Here is a 20,676-nt window from a genome sequence, read left to right as displayed (position 1 = left end):
CATGCCTTTAATTTATTGTTAAATTTTTGTTTATATTTTAGACAAAAGACCATCTTGAAGAAATACTGTGGATAGGTAACATAAGTACTTATTATAAAATTGAAATTTCATTTATATGCAAATATCTGAAATGGCTATTGCTTACCTGATTTCCATGGAGATCAAGTTTGATTAATTTTATACAACTTTGAAGTGGACGAATATCTGTAATAAAATTGTTTGAGAAGATGCATACTCTAAGAGAGATGCAAGACTGCAAATTTTCCATAGACTTTAAATGAAGGCCATTGAACTTTACAAAAACAAAATCTTTTTGATCTTCTCTTATGTTTTCATTATAGTGACTCCATTCTTCATGACTGGTTAACTCTTCTGTGATTGTTCCATGAAACATCTAGGAAAGATAAGAAAGTGCTTTGATTTTTTTTTCCACTTTCAAAAATTTACCTGAAAACAAACAAAATTTTGCCAAGAGATAGTGCAAGTAGAAAGTGTTATTAAAGTTAAAATTTAAAAAAACTAATTCTTATAGAACTTTCTATCCCAAAATAACTTAAATACCTAACATTTCAATAACAGCTAATCAGAATGTTATCACTGCCCTCACCAGTGAACGAACTAATTAGCAAGAGGAAGACAAACTTCCATTTTCATAGAATATTTAAAAAATTCAGTGAAGAAACTGAGATAAAATCATCCCTTCTAGGCAACTAACAACAAACAAATGAAACCATACTTTATATAACTCGTATGATCATTTTTGTTACAATATATTGTTAAAGAAATACACTGAATAATAAACAAGTCAGGAGGGTGATAATCTTTGTGAAAGAGGCTGAACAATGCAGCCAGATAAAATTAAGGTGCTATACAGGCCTTCAAATGTTATCAACAATATTCATGTCTTAAAGAGAAAATTTGTTGTCACAATATTTACATTCAATTCAGTTAGGAAATTAGGCTCAGAATTCTAATAGCTTTAAATTTTGACTACTTAAATTTATCTAAAATGTTTGGATAAATGGTTTTTAATATAATTTTATACAGTATTTCTCATATATGTGAATTTTCACTTATTAAGAGTAATTTCAGCTTTCATAAAAGGTAGTCAGTGATAGGTGAGAAGAGAATGTATGAGCTCAAGTGGTCTATTTGGAAGTAAGTTTTAAGATCAACAACATTCCCCATGGAAGAATTGATTTCTACAATGTGCAGATAAACTAAATAAGTGTGATTCAAATGAGAATAAATGTGAAAATCCAGATACACTCTTGTACTCTTTCAAGACACTGGTTACTTTATATATCATAACCAAGGCCTAAAAGTAGAATCCTCCAGCTCTAAGTGTCAATGAATTAATTAGAAGGCAGATTCATGGGCCCCATCTCATATGTACTATATCAGAATTTCTGGGCTAAGGGTATAGGAATAATGTTAACAGGTGATCGACGAACACCTTACAAAAGATTAGCCTCAACTACAAGTAAACCATTCTTAAAAATATAGAGTCGGATATGGAATAGACAGATATAAATAAACCTTTACAAATTAAACTCATGAAGCTCTATTGGTGCTGGGATGTAGGATAATATCCACATTGCATCCATCATTTGCACTTCCAAAATAGAAAAGATATAAGCCTTTCCTCATTTAAAGAAAGCTTAAATTTAAGGTTCCTCCAAGTCTTTAGAAAAATAACTCATTTTTTAAAGTACTGAATAACATTCCATCGCATGGATGAACTATGATTTGGTTTACTTATCCATTCACCTACTGAAAATGTCTTGGCTGCTTTCAACTTTACACAATTATGAATAAAAGTGCTATAAAAATTTATGTGCAGGTTTTTGTGTGGATATGTTTTCAACTTACTTGGATAAATACCAGGGAGTTCGTTTGCTGAATCATATATTTCATTTTGTAAAAAACTGCTACTGTCTTCCAATGCGGTTGTACCATTTGGACTCCTGCCAGCAATGAATGAGAGATTTTATTGCTCCACAACCTCACCAGTATATAATGTTGTCCATGTTTTGATTTTGGTCATTTTAATAGGTGAATAATGGTATCTCATTGTTTTAATTTGCAATTCCCTAATGATATATGATGTTGAGCGTCTTCCATATGCTTATTAGCCACATGTATGTCTTCTTTGGTGAGGTATCTGTTCAGATCTTTTGTCCATTATATTTTGATGGTGGTATTGTGTTATTGTCGAGTTTGAGTTCTTTGTATTATTTCAGATACCAATCCTTTGTCACATATGTGTTTTCCAAAGATTTTTTTTCCCATTCTGTGGCTTGCCTTTTCATTTTCTTAATTTTCATTTCTTTTTTAGCTCACAAATGCATAAAAAGTCCTTGAAAGGGCCGGGCGCAGTGGCTCACGCCTGTAATCCCAGCACTTTGGGAGGCTGAGGCGTGCGGATCACCAGATCAGGAGATCAAGACCATCCTGGCTAACACGGTGAAACCCTGTCTCTACTAAAAATACAAAAAATTAGCCGGGCGTGGTGGCGGGCACCTGTGGTCCCAGCTACTCGCGTGGCTGAGGCAGGAGAATGGCGTGAACCCGGGAGGTGGAGCTTGCAGTGAGCGGAGATCGCACCACTGCCCTACAGCCTGGGCAACAGAGCAAGACTCCGTTTGAAAAAAAAAAAAAAAAAAAAGTCCTTGAAAAACCAACACCCATCAACATGGAACCTCAGAGATCTCATTTCTTCACATAATGCTAAAGGTGGCTTTATACTGTTAATCATGGCATTAGTACACAAATTATATATATGTACACAAAATTATATATATAATTATATTTAATATATAGGTATATAAATATATATATAAGTATTTTATTTCAAAGGATTTATTTCTCACATTGATTATTCCATCTCTAACAGTCTATTTTGAAATTTCTTTATGAAGATATTATCTTCTTCCTGGCATTTATTTTCAGGGATTCTCAACAGTGCTATCAATCAAATATAGTTAGTAATGTCTATAGATTCATCCACCAGGAATAATTGTTTATTTTAAACCTTCTGCATTAATGCTATCTATATGTCATTTGAACATGCCAATGAACTACTAATGGTTATTATTCCAAAGTGGAGTTTTTTCTATTTTCCTTACTGATCTCAGATATACTAGATAATTTTCCAAAATGAGAGGTTCTACACTTATGTGAGATATTCAAATTTTAGCTATTAGTTGACTAACTTTGTTAGTAGCTTTGTGACATTAACAAATACTGTTGTAATGAACCTGATAAAATAACATTGTCCTCTCCCATCAAAATTCTTAAATATGTTCAAATATTTTTCTACATAAAATTTGTAATATATAATAAGGGAATTGGTTTGATTGGCACTCTTGCCTCACTTGAAAACTTCTTGTAAATAAGATATAGAGTTTGAGGAAGAAATGAAATATTGGTTCACACAAATCCAAATTTGGGATAATGCTCACGATATTACTTAATTCAATGCCTTTTTTTTCCATTTTGTACAACAGTCTACTTCTCAGTTTCAATCAAAAAGATGTCTATTAGAAAAAAATTGTAAGAATTAAGTACTAGTGTAATTAAGGATACATTAAATTCAAATTTGAGATCTTTTTGATACTACTTAATGCAATGTCTTTTCCCCCATTTTGTTCAACTGCCTACTTTTTAGCTTTAATCAATGACTATTATAAGCAAAAAAAAAAAAAAAATCACTAATCATCAGGGAAATGTAAATTAAAACCTTACTCCTGCAAGAATGGCCATAATTAAAAAGTCAAAAAACAATAGATGCTGTCGTGGATGTGGTGAAAAGGGAATATTGCTGGTGGGAATATAAACTAGTATAACCACTATGGAAAACAGTATAGAAATTCTTTAAGGAACTAAAGGTAGAACTACCATTTGATCCAGCAATCCCACTACTGGGTATCTATCCAAAGGAAAAGAATTCATTATATAAAAAAGACACATGCACATACATGTTTATAGCAGCACAACTCACAATTGCAAAGATATGGAACAAACCTAAGTACCTATCAACCAATTAGTGGATTAAAAAAATGTGAGAGATATATATAGATATATATATGTTTTTATACACACACACACACACACACACACACAACCATGGAATACCACTCAGCCACAAAAAGGAACAAAACAATGTCTTCTGCAGCAACTTGGATGGAGCCCAGAAGGCTATTATTCAAAGTGAAGTAACTCATGAATGGAAAACCAAATTCATAAGTTCTCACATGTAAGTGTGAGCTAAGCTGTGAGGATGCAAAGGCCTAAGAATGATATAATGTACTTTCAGGACTCAAGGGTGAAGGTTGGGAGGGTCACGAGGTATAGAAGACTACATACTGGGTACCGTGTACACTGCTGGGGTGACAGGTACACTTAAATCTCAGAAATCATCACTAAAGAACCTATCCATGTAACAAAATAGCACCTGTACCCCAACAACTATTGAAATAAAAATTAAAAAACAACAAAAAAAGTCAAAAAATAACAGATGCTGGTGAAGTTGTGGAGAAAAACGAACACTTATACATTGTTGGTGGGAGTGTAAATTAGTTCAACCATTGTGGAAGACAATGTGGCAATTTCCCAAAGACCTAAAAACAGAAATAACATTTGACCCAGCAATCCCATTACTGGGTATATACCTAAAGCAATAAAAATTGTTCTATTATAAAGAGACATGCATACGTATGTTCACTGCACCACTATTCACAATAGCAAAGACATGGAATCAACATAAATGCCCATAAATGGTAGACCGGATAAAGAAAATGTGGTACATTTACACTGTGGAATACTACACAACCATAAAAAGAATGAGATCATGTCCTTTACAGGAACACGGATGAAGCTGGAGGACATTATCCTTAGCAAAAAAAAATGCAGGGATAGAAAACGGAATACTGCATTTTCTCCCCTATATGTGGAAGCTAAATGATGAAAACACATGGACACATAAATGGGAATAACATACTGGGGCCTACTGGAGGGAGGAGAGTGGGAGGAGGGAGAGGATTAAGAAAAATAACTAATGGGCACTAGGCTTAACACTTGGGTGACTAAATCAATTGTACAACAAACTACCCTGAAACAAGTTTACCTATGTAACAAACCTGTACATCTATCCCTGAACTTAAAGCAAACATTTAACAAGTCCAAACTATTAAGAATCCTGGCTTCTTAGTTAATGAAATGTGCTAACCTGCTATCGTAGGATGTCACACTTCTCTCTCAGTGTAACCTTCTTTGGCAAATTATTGTCTAGTCATTATTTAGACTCTGATTCTATCCCCACATCCCCAATTTAGTGATTACATATTTATATATGTTATTATTTAATAGCCCTGTTTTCCACTAAATTATATGTACCCTGTGAACAGAAAACTTGTTTTATGGTTAGGTAGTTTTTCAAATTTTTTGCATAGGACCTCAACTAGAACTGAGTCAGGTTTCAATAAATGTCTCTTTCATACGTATCTGTCTTTTCCTTTCCTCAGAGAAATAGCAAACTATGGGGAAGGAATCTTTAAAAGGCTTCTAAGTACAAATGATAAAGTCTCTCCCATTTCGGTAGAAATCTATTGTAAATTCCTTTATTTTTAATTCTCCACAGCCAATAATCTCTTGCAAAATAACAAAAAAGGTTTATTTTTCAATTATTTATGTAGTGTAACAAATCACTCCAAAATTTATTGGCTTAAAATAACCACCATTTTGTTACTCTGAAGATTCTGTGTTGACTCAGTTGAAGTAAGCAGTTCTCCAACTGACAGTGGCTGAAGCATCAGTCAGTTCACTCCTCCAGGGAACTGCTGGAAGGTTAGGTTCAGCTGGAATGCTGAGATGAACCAGTCTTTCTTTCCATACTGTCTCAGGACTTCCCTATTCTGACCTGTCCTCTCCATGTTATCTATCCATGTGTGTCTGAAATAGGGTAGCCAGACTTTCTACATGCTTAAGGGCTCCCAAAGCATAAAAGCAGAATCTGTCCAAACTTCCTAAGGCTTAGGTTCAACTGAAGCATCTCCTCAGCCACATTCTACTGGATATGACAAGTTCATTTTATTTTTCAAGCCCCCTATAAACTAAGTACAGAAAAAAGAAATGAAATATAAGTTGTTCTGAGATTGGTGATCTCAAGTAAGTTATGTATCCTGTGCCTCAGTTTCCTCATCTGTAAAAAGAAGATAATAACAGCCCATAGAATTGTTATGAGGACGAAATGAGTCAACGTGAAGGGTTTAGAACAGTGTTTGGCACTTAATGATATGGTTGGGCTGTGTCCCCACCCAAATCTCACCTTCATTGTAGCTCCCATAATTTCCACTTGCTGTGGGAGAGACCCAGTGGGAGATAATTGAATGATGGTGGCAGTTTTCTCCATACCGTTCTTGTGGTAGTGAATAAGTCTCATGAGAGCTGATGGTTTTATAAGGGGAAACCCCTTTTTCTTGGTTCTCATTTTCTCTTGTCTGCTGCCATGTAAGATGTGACTTCCACCTTCTACCATGATTCTGAGGCTTCCCCAGCCACATGGAACTGTGAGTCCACTAAACCTCTTTTTCTTTATAAACTACCTGGTGTTGACTGTGTCTTTATCAGCAGCATGAAAACAGACTAATACAGTAAGCACTACAAAATTAATTGAATGCCTAGTTCCATTAACAATTCAAGATAAAATATATGCTTCAAAAAGTGTATCAAGGGACCTGCAATTTCCAGTATGGCATGTAAGGAGCTTGGAGTAGTCACTCCATCCTAACAACACATTAAAAAGCTGAACAAACTAAAAATCAACAACTCTTCTTAGCTACACAAAGTAAGGTCATAGGGTAAACTGCTGACCCCTAAACTGGAGCAACAGATAGACAGTACAGAAACTCATCAGGAACAGACACACAGATGTCAGGGATGTTGGAAATATCAGATGGAACTGAAAACAACTAGGATTAATACGCTAATGGCTCTAATAGAAAAAGTAGGCAACATACAAGAACAGATGGATGATGTAGGTAGAGAGATAGATATTCTAAGAAAGAATAAAAAAGAAATGGTAGAGACCAAAAACATTGTAACAGAAATGAAGAATACCTTTGAAGGGCTCATTAGTAGACTGGACATGACTGATAAAACAATCTCTGACTTTGAGGATATGTCAACAAAAACATTTAAAACTAAAAACCAAAGAGAAAAAAAATACTGAAAAAAAGCATAATATTCCAGAAGTGTGGGACTTCTAAAGGTGTAACATACGTGTAATAAAAATGCCAAAAAAGGAAAAGTAGAAAGGAATAAAAGCAGTATTTAAAACAATAATGAATGAGAATTTACTTTAACATCGGACACTAAGCCACAGATTCAAGAAACAGAGAACATCATGTAGGATAAATGTAAGAAAATTTAAAAAAACCTCCCACCTAGACATTTAATATACAAACTTCAGAAAATCAAAGGTAAAAAAAAAATCTTGGAAAAAGCCAAAGAATTTTTTTAAAATCTTACTTATAAAAGATCACAGATAATAACGACATTTGACTTATCAGAAACCATGCAGGCAGAAGATAGTGGAGTGAAATATTTAAAGTGTTAAGAGAAAAAAAACTCACTGACCTAGAACTTATAAGGGGAAACCCCTTTCACTTGGTTCTCATTCTCTCGTCTGCCGCCATGTAAGATGTGCCTTCCACCTTCTGTCATGATTCTGAGGTCTCCCCAGCCACATGGAACTGTGAGTCCACTAAACCTCTTTTTCTTTATAAATTACCCAGTGTTGAGTGTGTCTTTATCAGCAGCATGAAAACAGACTAATACAGTAAGCTCTACAAAATTGTTCCATTAACAATTCAAGATAAAATATATGCTTCAAAAAATATATCAAGGACACTGTATTGTGCAAAATTATTCTTTAAAAGTGAAGAAGAAATAAATTCTGTTAGATAAATACTGAAGTAATTTGTTGTTGGTAGACCTGCCTTGTAAGAAATGTTAAAAGAAGTTCTGAGAGAAGAAAAATGATATAGGTCAGATACTCATATCTATGTTAAGAAAGAATGTTGGGAAAGGAACAAGTGAGGATAAAATAAAAATCCCTTATTTTTCTTATTCTTAGTTGAATAATTTGTCCAAAATAATAATAGCAACTAGTTTTATTTTAATTAATCCAACAACAGCAGAATATACATTCTTTTCAAGCTCACATGGAGCATTCATTCACCAAGACAGACTACATGATGGGCCATAAAACATGCCTTATCAAATTCGAAAGAACAGAAGCCATGCAACGTCTTCTCTCAGACCACAATGGAATTAAACTAGATATCAATAACAGGAAAACAGCTGGAAAATTCCAAAATACTTGGGAGATTTATAAACAACACACTTCTAAGTAACACATAGGTCAATAAAAATTTAAAGATATTTTGAACTATTAAAAATAAAATGTAAAATTTAGTAAAATTTATGGGATATAGTAAAAGCAGTGCTTAAAAGGAAATTCATAGCACTGAATACATATATTAGAAAAGAGCAAAGATCTAAAATGAATCATATAAGCTGCCATTTCTAGAACTTGAAAAAAAGCAGCAAATTTAATCCAAAATAAATACGAGAAAAGTAACAAATATAGTAAGTTAGTTTTCAAGAAAATTTTAATTCTTAATTATATGGGAGAAGGGGCATATTTTATCATTATCTCATTCCAGAAGACTCTATAAAGATCTATAGTCTCTATAAAAAATAAATACTCTACTCAGATTATACGTAGGTTCTTCTATAATATAAAGCATCTAATCATTAACCTGTAGTTCACATCTTTAGTGAAGAGTGGGGAGGTCTTTCCATATACTCTCTGTGGTTACTTTTACCATGCAATAATAAATCTTACTCCAAAATGTATCCTTTCCTTACCTGTTAGGACATTCAGAGTTAATTTTTTCCCAACCTTTATTTTAGAATCAGGGAGTACATGTGCAGGTTTGTTACAAAAGTATATTGCATAATGCTGCCATTTGGAGTATGAATGAATTTGTCACCCAAGAAGTAAGAATAGCACCCAACAGGTAGCTTTTTTTCAACCCTTATCTGTCATCCTCTCTCCCAATTCTTGTATTCCTCTCAAATACCAAATCTTATCCCAGGTGTCTAAAAACATATTTTTCAGTTCCTCTTAACTGATTTTTGTTTTATATGTATACAATATTTTAAAATCTTCTCAACTGGTTTCTTTTTAGTTGATGTGATACGAACACTAAAATAATTTAGTCTTATAAGCAGTCTTCCCCATACACTATATTAATTTACATTCATTTTCTCTATTAATATTCACCTCTGCCAACAATATGTATTTGCCAGTATATAAACAACCTTAATATTTTTAAAAATTACAAAACAGAACATAATAATACCTGGTTATTGCTATTAAAAGGAAAGATTAACATGATTAATAAATTATAGAAAAAACTAGTATTCTATATTCAGAATATAACATATGTGTCAGTAATTTATATTATTCAGCTACATATTCTGTCAAACTTTCCAATCATTATGGAAAAGTAGGGATTTTTCATATTTTGTTTTAACTACCGCATGCAGCGTTTCAGTTTTGTTTCTCATTGTTTATTTATATTGTACATCTGAAAACTGGAATAACTCAAATGACCAGGCCCCAGCGCATATCCCCTGAATCATATCATTGCAGCTACGGGCCCATATGATTCTATTGCCTACCAAGGGAAGCTAAAAACCACTACAATTGATATCTCCTCCTCTACCAAGTTAGAAGCCCCTTACCACTTGTTGCAAATTTAAAATATGCACACAGAGGAGGAATCTAGTCATTTTCATTCATTTTAGACTTTGATAATTTTATAACTATTTTGTGAAATGTATATACACATTTGTAAATTATCAAGTTCAAATAATAATATAATGTTCAAAGGCAAGTTAAGTATAGCAACACATTACAGAAAGTATCAAGGCTCCAACTACAGTTTCAAAGAAATTCTGCAGTTAAAAATAAATCAGTACCATTATCAGTAAACCTTTCCTTAGTTTGTATCAACTAAAGTACTAATTTAAAAATTATCATACATTTTAATCACACTATATAAACCATGTCTATAAAATAAAATGCACATCAGTTATATCTCATCTTTACTCCCAACTTTGATGGCAAACACATTAAGTGTAACTATACAAGGTTATAACTCATGAATATCTAAATTAAATATTAAGTAAAAAATATTTATTTTGTATATTTATTTCTTTTCCAAACGTGATACATAATAAATATTGGAAAGAAAGTTTTCAAAGAAAGTCTTTGCTGAGTGTACCAACTACCTTTAGACTTAACACTTATTCACTGAAGCTTTTAGATACTTGGAAGACAGATCATCATTATTTTAATTAATATATTAAAATATTAGATTTGATGGTCTACATGAAAGTAATTTATTTTATAAGCATGAACTATAATATTAGATGGAAATCTGAATACTCTAGACTCCAGGATTATCACAACAGCTGTTATCTGCATATAAAATCAAATCATAAAAAAAGAATAAAAAGTTTTAGTTTTTAGAAAATCTAATTGTAAGGATTCTAATCAGTAATATTTTATACATATTGTGATTACAAACTTTATTTTTAGTTTAGAATGTCTGCAACATATTAAGTGCATCTCTATTAACAAAATAAAGAAATTATATTTTTTAAATACTTTTTATTTGGATAACAGATTTGTTAAGTAACGACTGTTTTAATAAAGAATTGCCATGGGCCGGTGCACTGACTCATGCCTATATAATCCCAGAACTTTGAGGAGCCAAGGCAAGAGAATGCTTGAGTCCAGGAGTGAGCTATGATCTGCCATTGCACTCCAGCCTAGGTGAAAGGCTGTCTCTAAAAATAAAAATCCTGTCTCGAAAAATATAAAAGAATTGCCATGATTCTATATCACAGAAAAAAATATATTTTAAAAATTAAGAAGGGGAGAGTCTAGTAGAACAGTCAGACCAGTACATGTGTCCTGGAAAATGAACACAGAATATAGTGCATTTATAACTTGATATAAATAACCTTGATAGAACAAAATATTATATTTTCGTGGCATATTCTATATGTTTTCAAATGACATGAAAAGTCATTCAGAACAAGGAATCAGAATTCATTTTTAATTATAACTTTTTTTCTTTAAATATATTGGCTTTTTAAATTTTAGAAGGTTATATACTTCCGTTCAGAAAAAAAGCTTTTGTGAGACATCATTTTTCAATTTTTATTTTTATTCCAACTTGGAGACTGCAAAAGCATAAGCCTGAAAAAACTAAAAGGTGGTGAGCCAAAAGATGGGTATTAAACAGCCAAAATTAATAAAAACATTCACAGAAAATAATCTGCACAGAAATCACAACCTCTTAATAAAGAAATTAGCACAACAAATATTTCTTCTAGCCCAAAACACTCCTTGGTTAGCTTTCATAGAACAGATTTTGGATCTCCTAAAATTAAGCCATTAATACCTTTCTCTTAAGTGTCATAAATATTGTATTACATTAATTAAAATTTAATTCTTGACTCTACTAATTTATATTCTTCAACCACTTGCCCTCTCCCTATCCCTTTCCCCTTCCCGAAACCTCATCCTGGTATTTGGACAAAGTAGATTATGATTACGCTACTGGGGAACTCCATTTGGAAAAAAAATCTACAAAATACTAAGGGAGGAAGTATAATAAAAGTTCAGGGGTGGGAGAATGTTTCTCTGCACTACAGAAAGTTGAGGGGTGTGAGGGTTCCTCCAACAGGGCATAGTGAGAAAAAAAAATATTTAAGAAATAAATTGAGAACAGGCTAGCTGAGTAAATAAATTGAAATAAAACAAACTGCAAAAAGAGAATTTTTGCTTTTGTTGCATGTCAGGAAGGGTAACAGGAGGAAACAGTGGTTAAACAGAGCCATGAAGCACAAGGACTGCAAACAAGTACAGCCCTAGCTTGGCCTGACCACAGCATGCACTATGAGCTCCACAGTATACAATCCAGGACCCTATTCATTTGGCTTCAACTTCCTCATATGAAGAAGGGGGGAAAATTAAAACATGCTTCTCTATAATTTCCACACAACAGTCATAGTTATGCCTGTAGTAATAAAAAAAACAACGTAGCTGGCATTAACTGTAAATGGGTTAGAAGACATTTTAATGGGGGAATGAAAATGTTCTAAACCTGTACCTCAATAAAGTTGTTTTAAAATATCTATCTCGCCGGACGCGGTGGCTCACGCCTGTAATCCCAGCACTTTGGGAGGCCGAGGCGGGTGGATCACAAGGTCAGGGAATCGAGACCTTCCTGGCTAACGCAGTGAAACCCTGTCTCTATTAAAAATACAAAAATTAGCCGGGTAGGGTGGCCGGCGCCTGTAGTCCCAGCTACTCGGGAGGCTGAGGCAGGAGAATGGCGTGAACCTGGAAGACGGAGCTTGCAGTGAGCCGAGATGGCGCCACTGCACTCCAGCCTGGGCGACAGAGCGAGACTCCGTCTCAAAAAAAAAAATAAATAAATAAAATAAAATCAAATATCTATCTCATTCTTCCTTATGGCAGCTCTTCAGATAGTCTCTACTCTCCTCCTAGAAATAAAAAGCCCAAATGCCTCCACAGAATATAATTTTTCAATTTATTACAGTCTAGTATGTTCAACATCTTTTTAAAAATGTGGAATCCAAAACTAAACAGATTATTTCCTGTGTGTTTGATATGTGCAGAATTAATGGGCTTACAGCTTGGCTGGATTGATATATTTTACTCTGGTAAAATAATATTCTGATAAATACCTGGAAAAACTCTGTGGCGAATTCTCTAGTAAAATAATACTCTGGTAGCTTAAGATGTTAAACAGTCATATCACACTGTTTTATTATACTGAATATGAACTTAAATAAAATCCCTAAACTTTTTTTTGCCCCCAACAATCACCTGCCACGGAAATTTACTCCTACTCATATATATAGTATTTCTTAATTTTTTTTACTTAAAAATTAATATTAATGAAAATTTGAGAAAAGAAAGAAAAGATAACAGAAGCCATAGCTGATAATATGGTATATTTATTTCCAGCAAATTTTGATTGCATGTATAGTCATATTGAGAAAAAATAATATCCCATTTCTATGGCCATCCTTCTCAGATCCAAGAAATACTCTAATATTCTGTATGATACCATCCCAGATCCAAGAAATACTCTATTTAATATTCTGTATGATATAATCTAACACATCACTCTGTTTGTCTCCTTACAATTGTTACCACCGGATTTTTTTATTTGGTTACTTCTTCCTTGTTTATTTCACCTTATTAGAATATACAGACCCCAAACATATAGGCTCTGCTGACCTTCACTCCCTTGGGTCCTCACCTAGTTCCACAGTTGAAATTAATTCTATCTTCTTGCTGACAATTCCCAAAATTGTATTTCTAGCCCAGACCTCTCTCCTGAATTCTAGACTCATATATATAATGCATACAGACATATACACACACAAACTTCCATTACATATTCACTGCATACACATGTCTCTTTATTCCACATATCCAAAATCAAATTCTAGACTCTATTACCCCAACAACCTTCCTCAGTCAGAAACTTACCCATCTTAATTGATGGCCAATCCATCCCAAGGCAGTCATTTTGACTCCTCTTTTTCTCTTACAGTCCACACCCATTAATTCCATCAGCACATTTTATTGTTTTTGTCTTAAAAATATATCCAGAATCTGACCAACTTCTCACCATTCCCACTGCTATCATCCGGGTCAAGCCTTCCCCAACTCTCACCTGCAATATTGCAGTAGCCTCCAAAGAAGTCTCCCTGCTTCTATCATTGCCTCATCCCCCATTGTAATCTATCCTCCTATCTCTGAGTGATCTCTTTAAACACAATGCAAGTCACTTCAAAACCCTGCAATGGCTTTGTTTCCCTTAAGAGTAAAAACCAAAATTCTTTCTATGGCCCTTTGTTCCCTCTCTGACCTTCTCTCGCTACTTTCTCCTTTGGTTACTTTCACTCAAGTCTCTGTATTTTCTAAATGTTCTTCAATAAGATTTTTTTTTAATTAATGAAAAGCTTTAAATGATAAAACTATGAAAGAGTAATCTAAGCTGCCATTTTATCCAAATGCTTCCACTATTAGAACACGATTGTATAACAAGTCTGAGAAGAAAAACTAAGTAAATTTATGACAAGAGTTTATGGTGCCCTGAATGTCTACGCACCTAATGAAGACGTTGATACAGAGAAATCTTCTCAAAAAATCAAACGGTATGGTGAAATAGCACAAGTTCTGGGTTTGGGATTGAAATATATTTCTTAAATCTTTTATTACTTACTAATTGTGATACCTTGACTAAGTCACTATTATCTGATTCAGTTTTCTTCTGTGTAAAGATGAAGTGGTCTGTAAAACTAAGAAACCTGGTGTTCTATAACAGGAACATCTCTATATAGTCACCCAAAATACACCTAAAAAGGCTGACTTATTCCTAAGAATGTTATTGAACATTCTAGATTAATCTGCACATACAAAAGAATGACAGAGAAGAAACCAAAATACCAAAAATATTTGGAGCCTGGTTGCGGACTGAATTTTACACAACTTCCAAAGACACTATCTGAGAGGCTGTCGTGTGTAGCCTACTAAGAAAAAACAGAGGGGTGGGGTGGCTCGCTCTCCAGGAACCACAAACTTAAGGTACCTAAAAAGAACAGAGATTTTAAATATTCAGACTGTGTATGCATCATGACCCAGGGTTGGGGGCAGATGGCTCCAGATGACCTGGGGTGGCGGGAGAAAGGAGAGATGGCGGAGATCTTCTATCAGGCTATCCTGGGGAACTGCTCCAGGCTGCAACAAACCACCAGTTACGACGAATCGCCTTTGCTGTGAAAGCTGGGAAGCCAGACTGTAGTTTCGCCTTATACTTAGCGGGTCGGTTCTGACAATTTTGTCACCCAACCTGAACCACTCACCGGGTCAAGTGGGCTGCAAGCCCTTATGAACTGGAGACAAGTGGCCCAGCCCCAACACAGTCAGACAAATCGCTAGGTGGCCATCTGTTCCTGAGACCGTTGCTAGAGAAACAAGACAACATCGAAATTCTCCACATCATGGTTTTCCGGGAGCCAGCCAAGGCGCTCCAGGGCGTGGTTACGTGAGCGACGCACGGAGGGGGCGGGTCAGAAACAACCGGACAGAGGCGCACAGGGCGCATGCGTGCTGTGCGGCGCGGTCTCAGGGAAGGTGGGGGCTATGGCAGCTGCTAGGGACCCTCCGGAAGTATCGCTGCGAGAAGCCACCCAGCGAAAATTGCGGAGGTTTTCCGAGCTAAGAGGTACCAGAGAAGGCACCCGAGTTCTCCTGGGCAATGCAGAGGGAGGGTGCTTTTGCGTGCCAGGAGGTTTGCTGGACTGTCACTTCCCGTTTACTTCTCATCTGCAGGCCTGTGGCGCTCCCCAGGAGTAGCTAGCTAATACTCCTTTTGAGTTTTTTATTCTTTTCACTGTCCCTGCTTGACATGCTTGTTGCTTACTTTATTCTTAGTAGTATAGATATTGAAAATGAGGGCGGAGGAAGAAGAAGAAAGAAAATCTGACTAGTGAAGTTATGCATTGATTAGCTCATTAATAAAAGTTACTTTAAGGCTGAGGCAGGAGAATGGCGTGAACTCCAGGGGTCGGAGTCTGCAGTGAGCCGAGATCGCGCCACTGCACTCCAGCCTGGGCGACAGCGAGACTGTCTCAAAAAAAAAAAAAAAAAAAAAATTTTTCTTTAAATAAATCTAAAAGATATGATGCACAGTATTTTGACCTTTATGAGTAGATGCCAGCCCCCTATCTGCTTCACGCTTTACATTACGTTCATCTGCTTCTGGAATGTAAACGTTTGTTGAGGGAGTAACAGAACATGGAGGAATTATGGATTAAAAATTAAAAGGAAGAAATTTGTTATCAAAAAATTGGTTATGCCACTTAATCCCTGTACAACCATCAAATAAAAGTGGTTATATTTGTGTTGCAGTGACTGCTTAAAAAATACTAGGACTAATTCTTGGATAACAGTAAAACATTCAGGACTATTAGAGTCTAGCTGACAAGTTGTTTGTTAACTAATTAAAACGCTAAATCATTTTGTTTATCAATAAAGAGATTCCAACTGTCTACTAAAAGTGCAGACTGTCTTTTAAAGATGGTATCAGAGAGTTGGGACCTTCTGTTATCCAGAATTTTATGTTATATTCTAACAGCCTATGTAAGTTTGCATGGTTCATCTTAAAGTAATAGAAAATAAAGTACCCACATTTATAAACGGCAAAATTGAGGGAAGGGATCTTTGGGTTGTGTCTTTCTTAGTCACTTAACACCAGGTGTCCCTGATACATAAGAATTGATTTGCAAAGCTGGAGATTTATTTATGTTTGTCTCTTCTTATTGAAGAATTGAGGCAATAGTCTTTGGCAAGTTAAAAGTCGCTCTCTTAATCAAGAAACATTATGTCATTCAGAATTTATAATTAAATTGGCTTGCAGACCGTAAAAGGAGGGAGTGATCTAAAAGAAAAAAAAGGAACTTGTGAACAGTCCTCATTATAACTATTTTGAATCATATTAATGCACCACTAATTATTCCCTAACTTTCAAAAGCCGAATATACGTTTTGGAAGATGATAATAGATGTTACCTTCTTTTTCTTCTTTCTAAATAGGCAAACCTGTGGCAACTAGAAAATTCTGATAATTTTTGTTGTCATTTCCTTGCTTTTTCCAAATAGGCAAACTTGTAGCACCTGGAGAATTCTGGGACATAGTTGCAATAACAGCGGCTGATGAAAAACAGGAACTTGCTTACAACCACCAGCTGTCAGAAAAGCTGAAAAGAAAGGAGTTACCCCTTGGAGTTCAATATCACGTTTTTGTAGATCCTGCTGGAGCCAAAATTGGTACGCGCTTTATGGTCAGGTTTATAATATAGGTCCTAAGCAGAATAATCATTGAAGAAAAGGTTTCTGTGACTTACAGTTTGTAAGCTGCATATCCCTACCCACAGCTTTACGAACTTTAAAATTTGAGCACAAATTGACTTTTTTTAGAAAGATAAAAGGAATAGCAACTGTTATTACCCATTATGACTTACCTTGAAAAACTTCCAGAATGTTACTTAAAAGATAATTTTATTAGTTTTAATGAAATTCACACTATTCAGATAGGAATACTCTTGGACCTTATCAGTAGAACCCTTGAGGTCCTCTCCACTCCAGAGTTCCTCCAGCAGTTTACATGAAGAAAGCAAATTAGTGGGAAAAAATACTCTTGGCCTTTTGGGGACATAATGCAGAATGCAAAAGAACACTGCCACATGGCTTAAATATAATACATATATTTGAAAACCCTAGTTTAGGTCAACTTTGCCCTCTGACCTTCCATTGCAAATAGAAATAAAAGCTGTTTTTCTGAAGGCTCTTTTCTATGTGATACTTAAAGTTGAAGCCCCTTGATACCAGAGATAGGATATCTGTATATGACATTAATATAACATTAGCATTATTCTAATTAGCCAACGTTATTTTAATCCTTACAACTATGAGGTCAGTACTGTTATTGTTTCTTTTTTTTTTTTTGAGACAGAGTCTTACTCTGTTGCCCAGGCTGGAGTGCAGTGGTGTGATCTTAGCTCACTGCAAGCTCTGCCTCCCGGGTTCACGCCATTCTCCTGCCTCAGCCTCCCAAGTAGCTGGGACTACAGGTGACTGCCACCACGCCCGGCTAATTTTTTTTTTGTATTTTTTTAGTAGAGACAGGGTTTCACTGTGTTAGCCAGGATGGGCTCTATCTCCTGACCTCATGATCCTCCTGCCTCGGCCTCCCAAAGTGCTGGGATTAAAGGCGTGATAGTATTTCCATAGATGAGAATGAGGTACTCAGAGTTAAGTAACTGGCCCAAGATAACTAGTGTGGTAGTTATATTTAAGATTTTTTTTGGGAATCGAAGTTCTAAAAATCTTTTTTCGAAAGGAACTCTAACTTGTGTTTTTGATGGTGTCATTTGGGAGAATTATTTAAATGGGCTTTGTGATTTGTAACTCTGTATGAATGTTTATATTTATCAGTCTTCTAGTGTCACAGATTGTGTAATTTATTATTTCTTCTTTCTTATAATTACTATTTTGGGGAGAATATTACCTCATCATTTATTACTGAGGGTTGTTGTCTGGGTTTCATTGCTAATTTATTGATTGGTTGTTTGCTATGAGATGTTTTTAATTTTGTTCTATTGCCAATACCTTTGATGTCCATCTATTTAATTATTCCTGAAAGGCAAATCCTTAAAGTTATATAACACCTAAATTTACCGTCATGACAAAGTTTTAGTAGGTTTCTATTAAATAAATAGTGCTTTTTTAACTTTGTTTTTAAGGAAATGGAGGATCAACACTTTGTGCCCTTCAATGTTTGGAAAAGCTATATGGAGATAAATGGAATTCTTTTACCATCTTATTAATTCACTCTGGTAACGTTATACTTTACTAATTTACATTTTCTTTTTAGTCTTCCACCTTTAATACTTTAGAGACTTTTTTCTTTCTTGCAAACATTTTCTTTCTTTTTAAAAAGAATCTTTGAAGTTATTCTGCTTTGAAAACAAATACTTCATGATTGTCATGACTTTTTTTAGGTTGTAAGTAGTATAGTGACTTTCACAAATTTTACTCATAAAATTGTAGATCATGTATCTCGTCAACCTTTTATGAATATTGTTTTGTTTTGGGTATGTATATAGAAAATTATTTTCCTAAGACAACTCATTCAAATATAAATAGTTCTCAGGAATACTTTAGTGGGGATTTTTCTTTTAATCTTAATTTGTATTTTAAGTTCCAGGGTCCATGTGCAGGTTTGTTACATAGGTAAACATGTGCCATGGTTGGTTGCTGCACCTATCAACCCATCAGCTAGGTATTAAGCCAGCATGCATTAGCTATTTTTCCTAATGCTCTTTCTCCCTTAATGGGGATTCTTGCTTTGAGGGAAGGCTGGTTTAACACTGTCATTACTAGACTTTTGCCAGTACTTTTTATCTTGCATTTTTGTGTGATTATTGGTAGCCAGAGGCCACAATGCTTAAAAATAAAAGGAAAATGTGACAAGATACAGAGTGGACAAGTAAATATATAAAAGAGAAATCATACACACAAAATAAGACATTTTAAAACAGAAAAGTAGGAAGCACATAGTCTCAGAATAAAGAATAGCTTTTTAAATTGAATGTATTTAGTTGGGCGAAAATTTTGGTTACATGAAAACCTTTGTTGTTTTTCTATGTATGTTAAGGGGCTAATGAAAACTGTCATGAACTGACACCAGTCCAGGGACAGGTATTTTAGAATTGTTCATCTACATGGGTTCCAAGGCACTTTCTCATTCTTATGATTTACATACAAAACAATGATTCTTTGTAAAGATGATGTCAAAGTAAAGCATCCAAGTTCTGGTTTGAAGCCTAAAAATGTGTAAAAAAAATCTAATTTACAATTTTAAGAAAATAATTATCAGTTTAGTAAAAATTAAATTATATCCCAGGAAATGCATAGTTAGATAATTTTTTTATTTTTATTTTTTGGAAATAGATAATTCTTAGTGCTAAATTTTACTATTGGCTGCTCTTTGAAAAAAGAAAAAAACAGAAATTTATTAGCTCTCTTTTGATAAACAATGTACTGTGTGCTGCCAAGTGCTTTACAGGTATTATTGATCTTCAGTAATAAATTAACCTTAGCTTACTATAACATCTTTACTTTATAAACTTCTTAATTTTTTTGACTCTCTTGTAATAACACTCAGCTTAAAACACAAACACCGTGCAGCTGTACAAAAATATTTTCTTTATATCATTAGGGTTTATTTTGTTGTTTTTATTTTTACTTTTTAAATCTTTTGGTTAGAAATGAAGACACAAACATATTAGCTTAGGCCTACACTGGGTCAGGATCATCAGTATCACTGTCTTCTACTTCTGTAGTCCTGCTGAAGTTCAGGAGCTGTCATCTCCTATGATAACAAAGCGGCCTTCTGAAATACCTCCTGAAGGACCTGCCTGAGGCCGTTTTATGCTTAACTTTTTTTTGTATGTATAATATGAATTTATTCTAAAATAACAAAGTATAGTATAGTAAATACATAAACTAGTAAACTAATCATTTATTACCAATTATTATATACTATACATAATTGTATGTTCTATAGTTTAGTAAACTGGCAGCACAGTAGGTTTGTTTATACCAGCATCACCACAAACACTTGAGTGGTGCGTTGTGCAAGGGCTTTACAATGGCTCCAACGTCACTAGGTGATAGGAATTTTTCAGCTCCATTATGATCTTATGGGACAACCTATGTATATGCTGTCCATCATTGAGTGAAATGTTGTAAAGAAGCAAGTATTTTAGCATTAGTATATTAGTTTTCTATAACTTGTATTTTCTGTGAAGTAGATTTTTTTTTTTTTTTTTGAGAAGGAGTCTGGCTCTGTCGCCCAGGCTGGAGTGCAGTGATGTGATCTCCGCTCACTGCTGCAAGCTTCGCCTCCTGGGTTCACGCCATTTT

At 34.5% G+C, this 20,676-nt stretch overlaps 2 protein-coding genes across 5 annotated transcripts in view; one reads left to right on the top strand and one right to left on the bottom strand.

The window, feature by feature from the left end:
• LRRIQ3 (leucine rich repeats and IQ motif containing 3) overlaps positions 1-15,231 on the bottom strand; it is a 210,324-nt gene extending 195,093 nt beyond the window's left edge. For 2 of the 3 annotated variants that reach the window (XM_058439879.1, XM_058439878.1), the window contains exons 1-2: positions 15,052-15,194; positions 146-394 (exon numbers count right to left, since the gene is read on the bottom strand). In XM_058439879.1, the coding sequence (XP_058295862.1) occupies positions 146-394 (249 nt within the window). In that variant the 5' untranslated portion in view covers positions 15,052-15,194. Of the gene's footprint in view, positions 1-145; positions 395-15,051 lie in introns of all 3 variants that reach the window. The other variant, XM_032155580.2, reaches the window with a different exon arrangement.
• A 62-nt stretch (positions 15,232-15,293) lies between these two features.
• The window catches only part of LOC116469888 (fucose-1-phosphate guanylyltransferase), a 341,977-nt gene continuing 336,594 nt past the window's right edge, over positions 15,294-20,676 (top strand). The window contains exons 1-3 of one of the 2 annotated variants that reach the window (XM_058439667.1): positions 15,294-15,413; positions 16,849-17,016; positions 18,492-18,584. In XM_058439667.1, coding sequence (XP_058295650.1) covers positions 15,332-15,413; positions 16,849-17,016; positions 18,492-18,584 — 343 coding nt within the window. In that variant the 5' untranslated portion in view covers positions 15,294-15,331. The remainder of the gene's footprint in view (positions 15,414-16,848; positions 17,017-18,491; positions 18,585-20,676) is intronic. The other variant, XM_032155579.2, reaches the window with a different exon arrangement.

Source organism: Hylobates moloch, unplaced genomic scaffold (genome assembly GCF_009828535.3).
Source record: "Hylobates moloch isolate HMO894 unplaced genomic scaffold, HMol_V3 SCAFFOLD_5, whole genome shotgun sequence".
Taxonomy (NCBI): domain Eukaryota; kingdom Metazoa; phylum Chordata; class Mammalia; order Primates; family Hylobatidae; genus Hylobates; species Hylobates moloch.
Note: the sequence above shows the minus strand (reverse complement) of the source record. Positions and strands in the feature narration are given on the sequence as shown.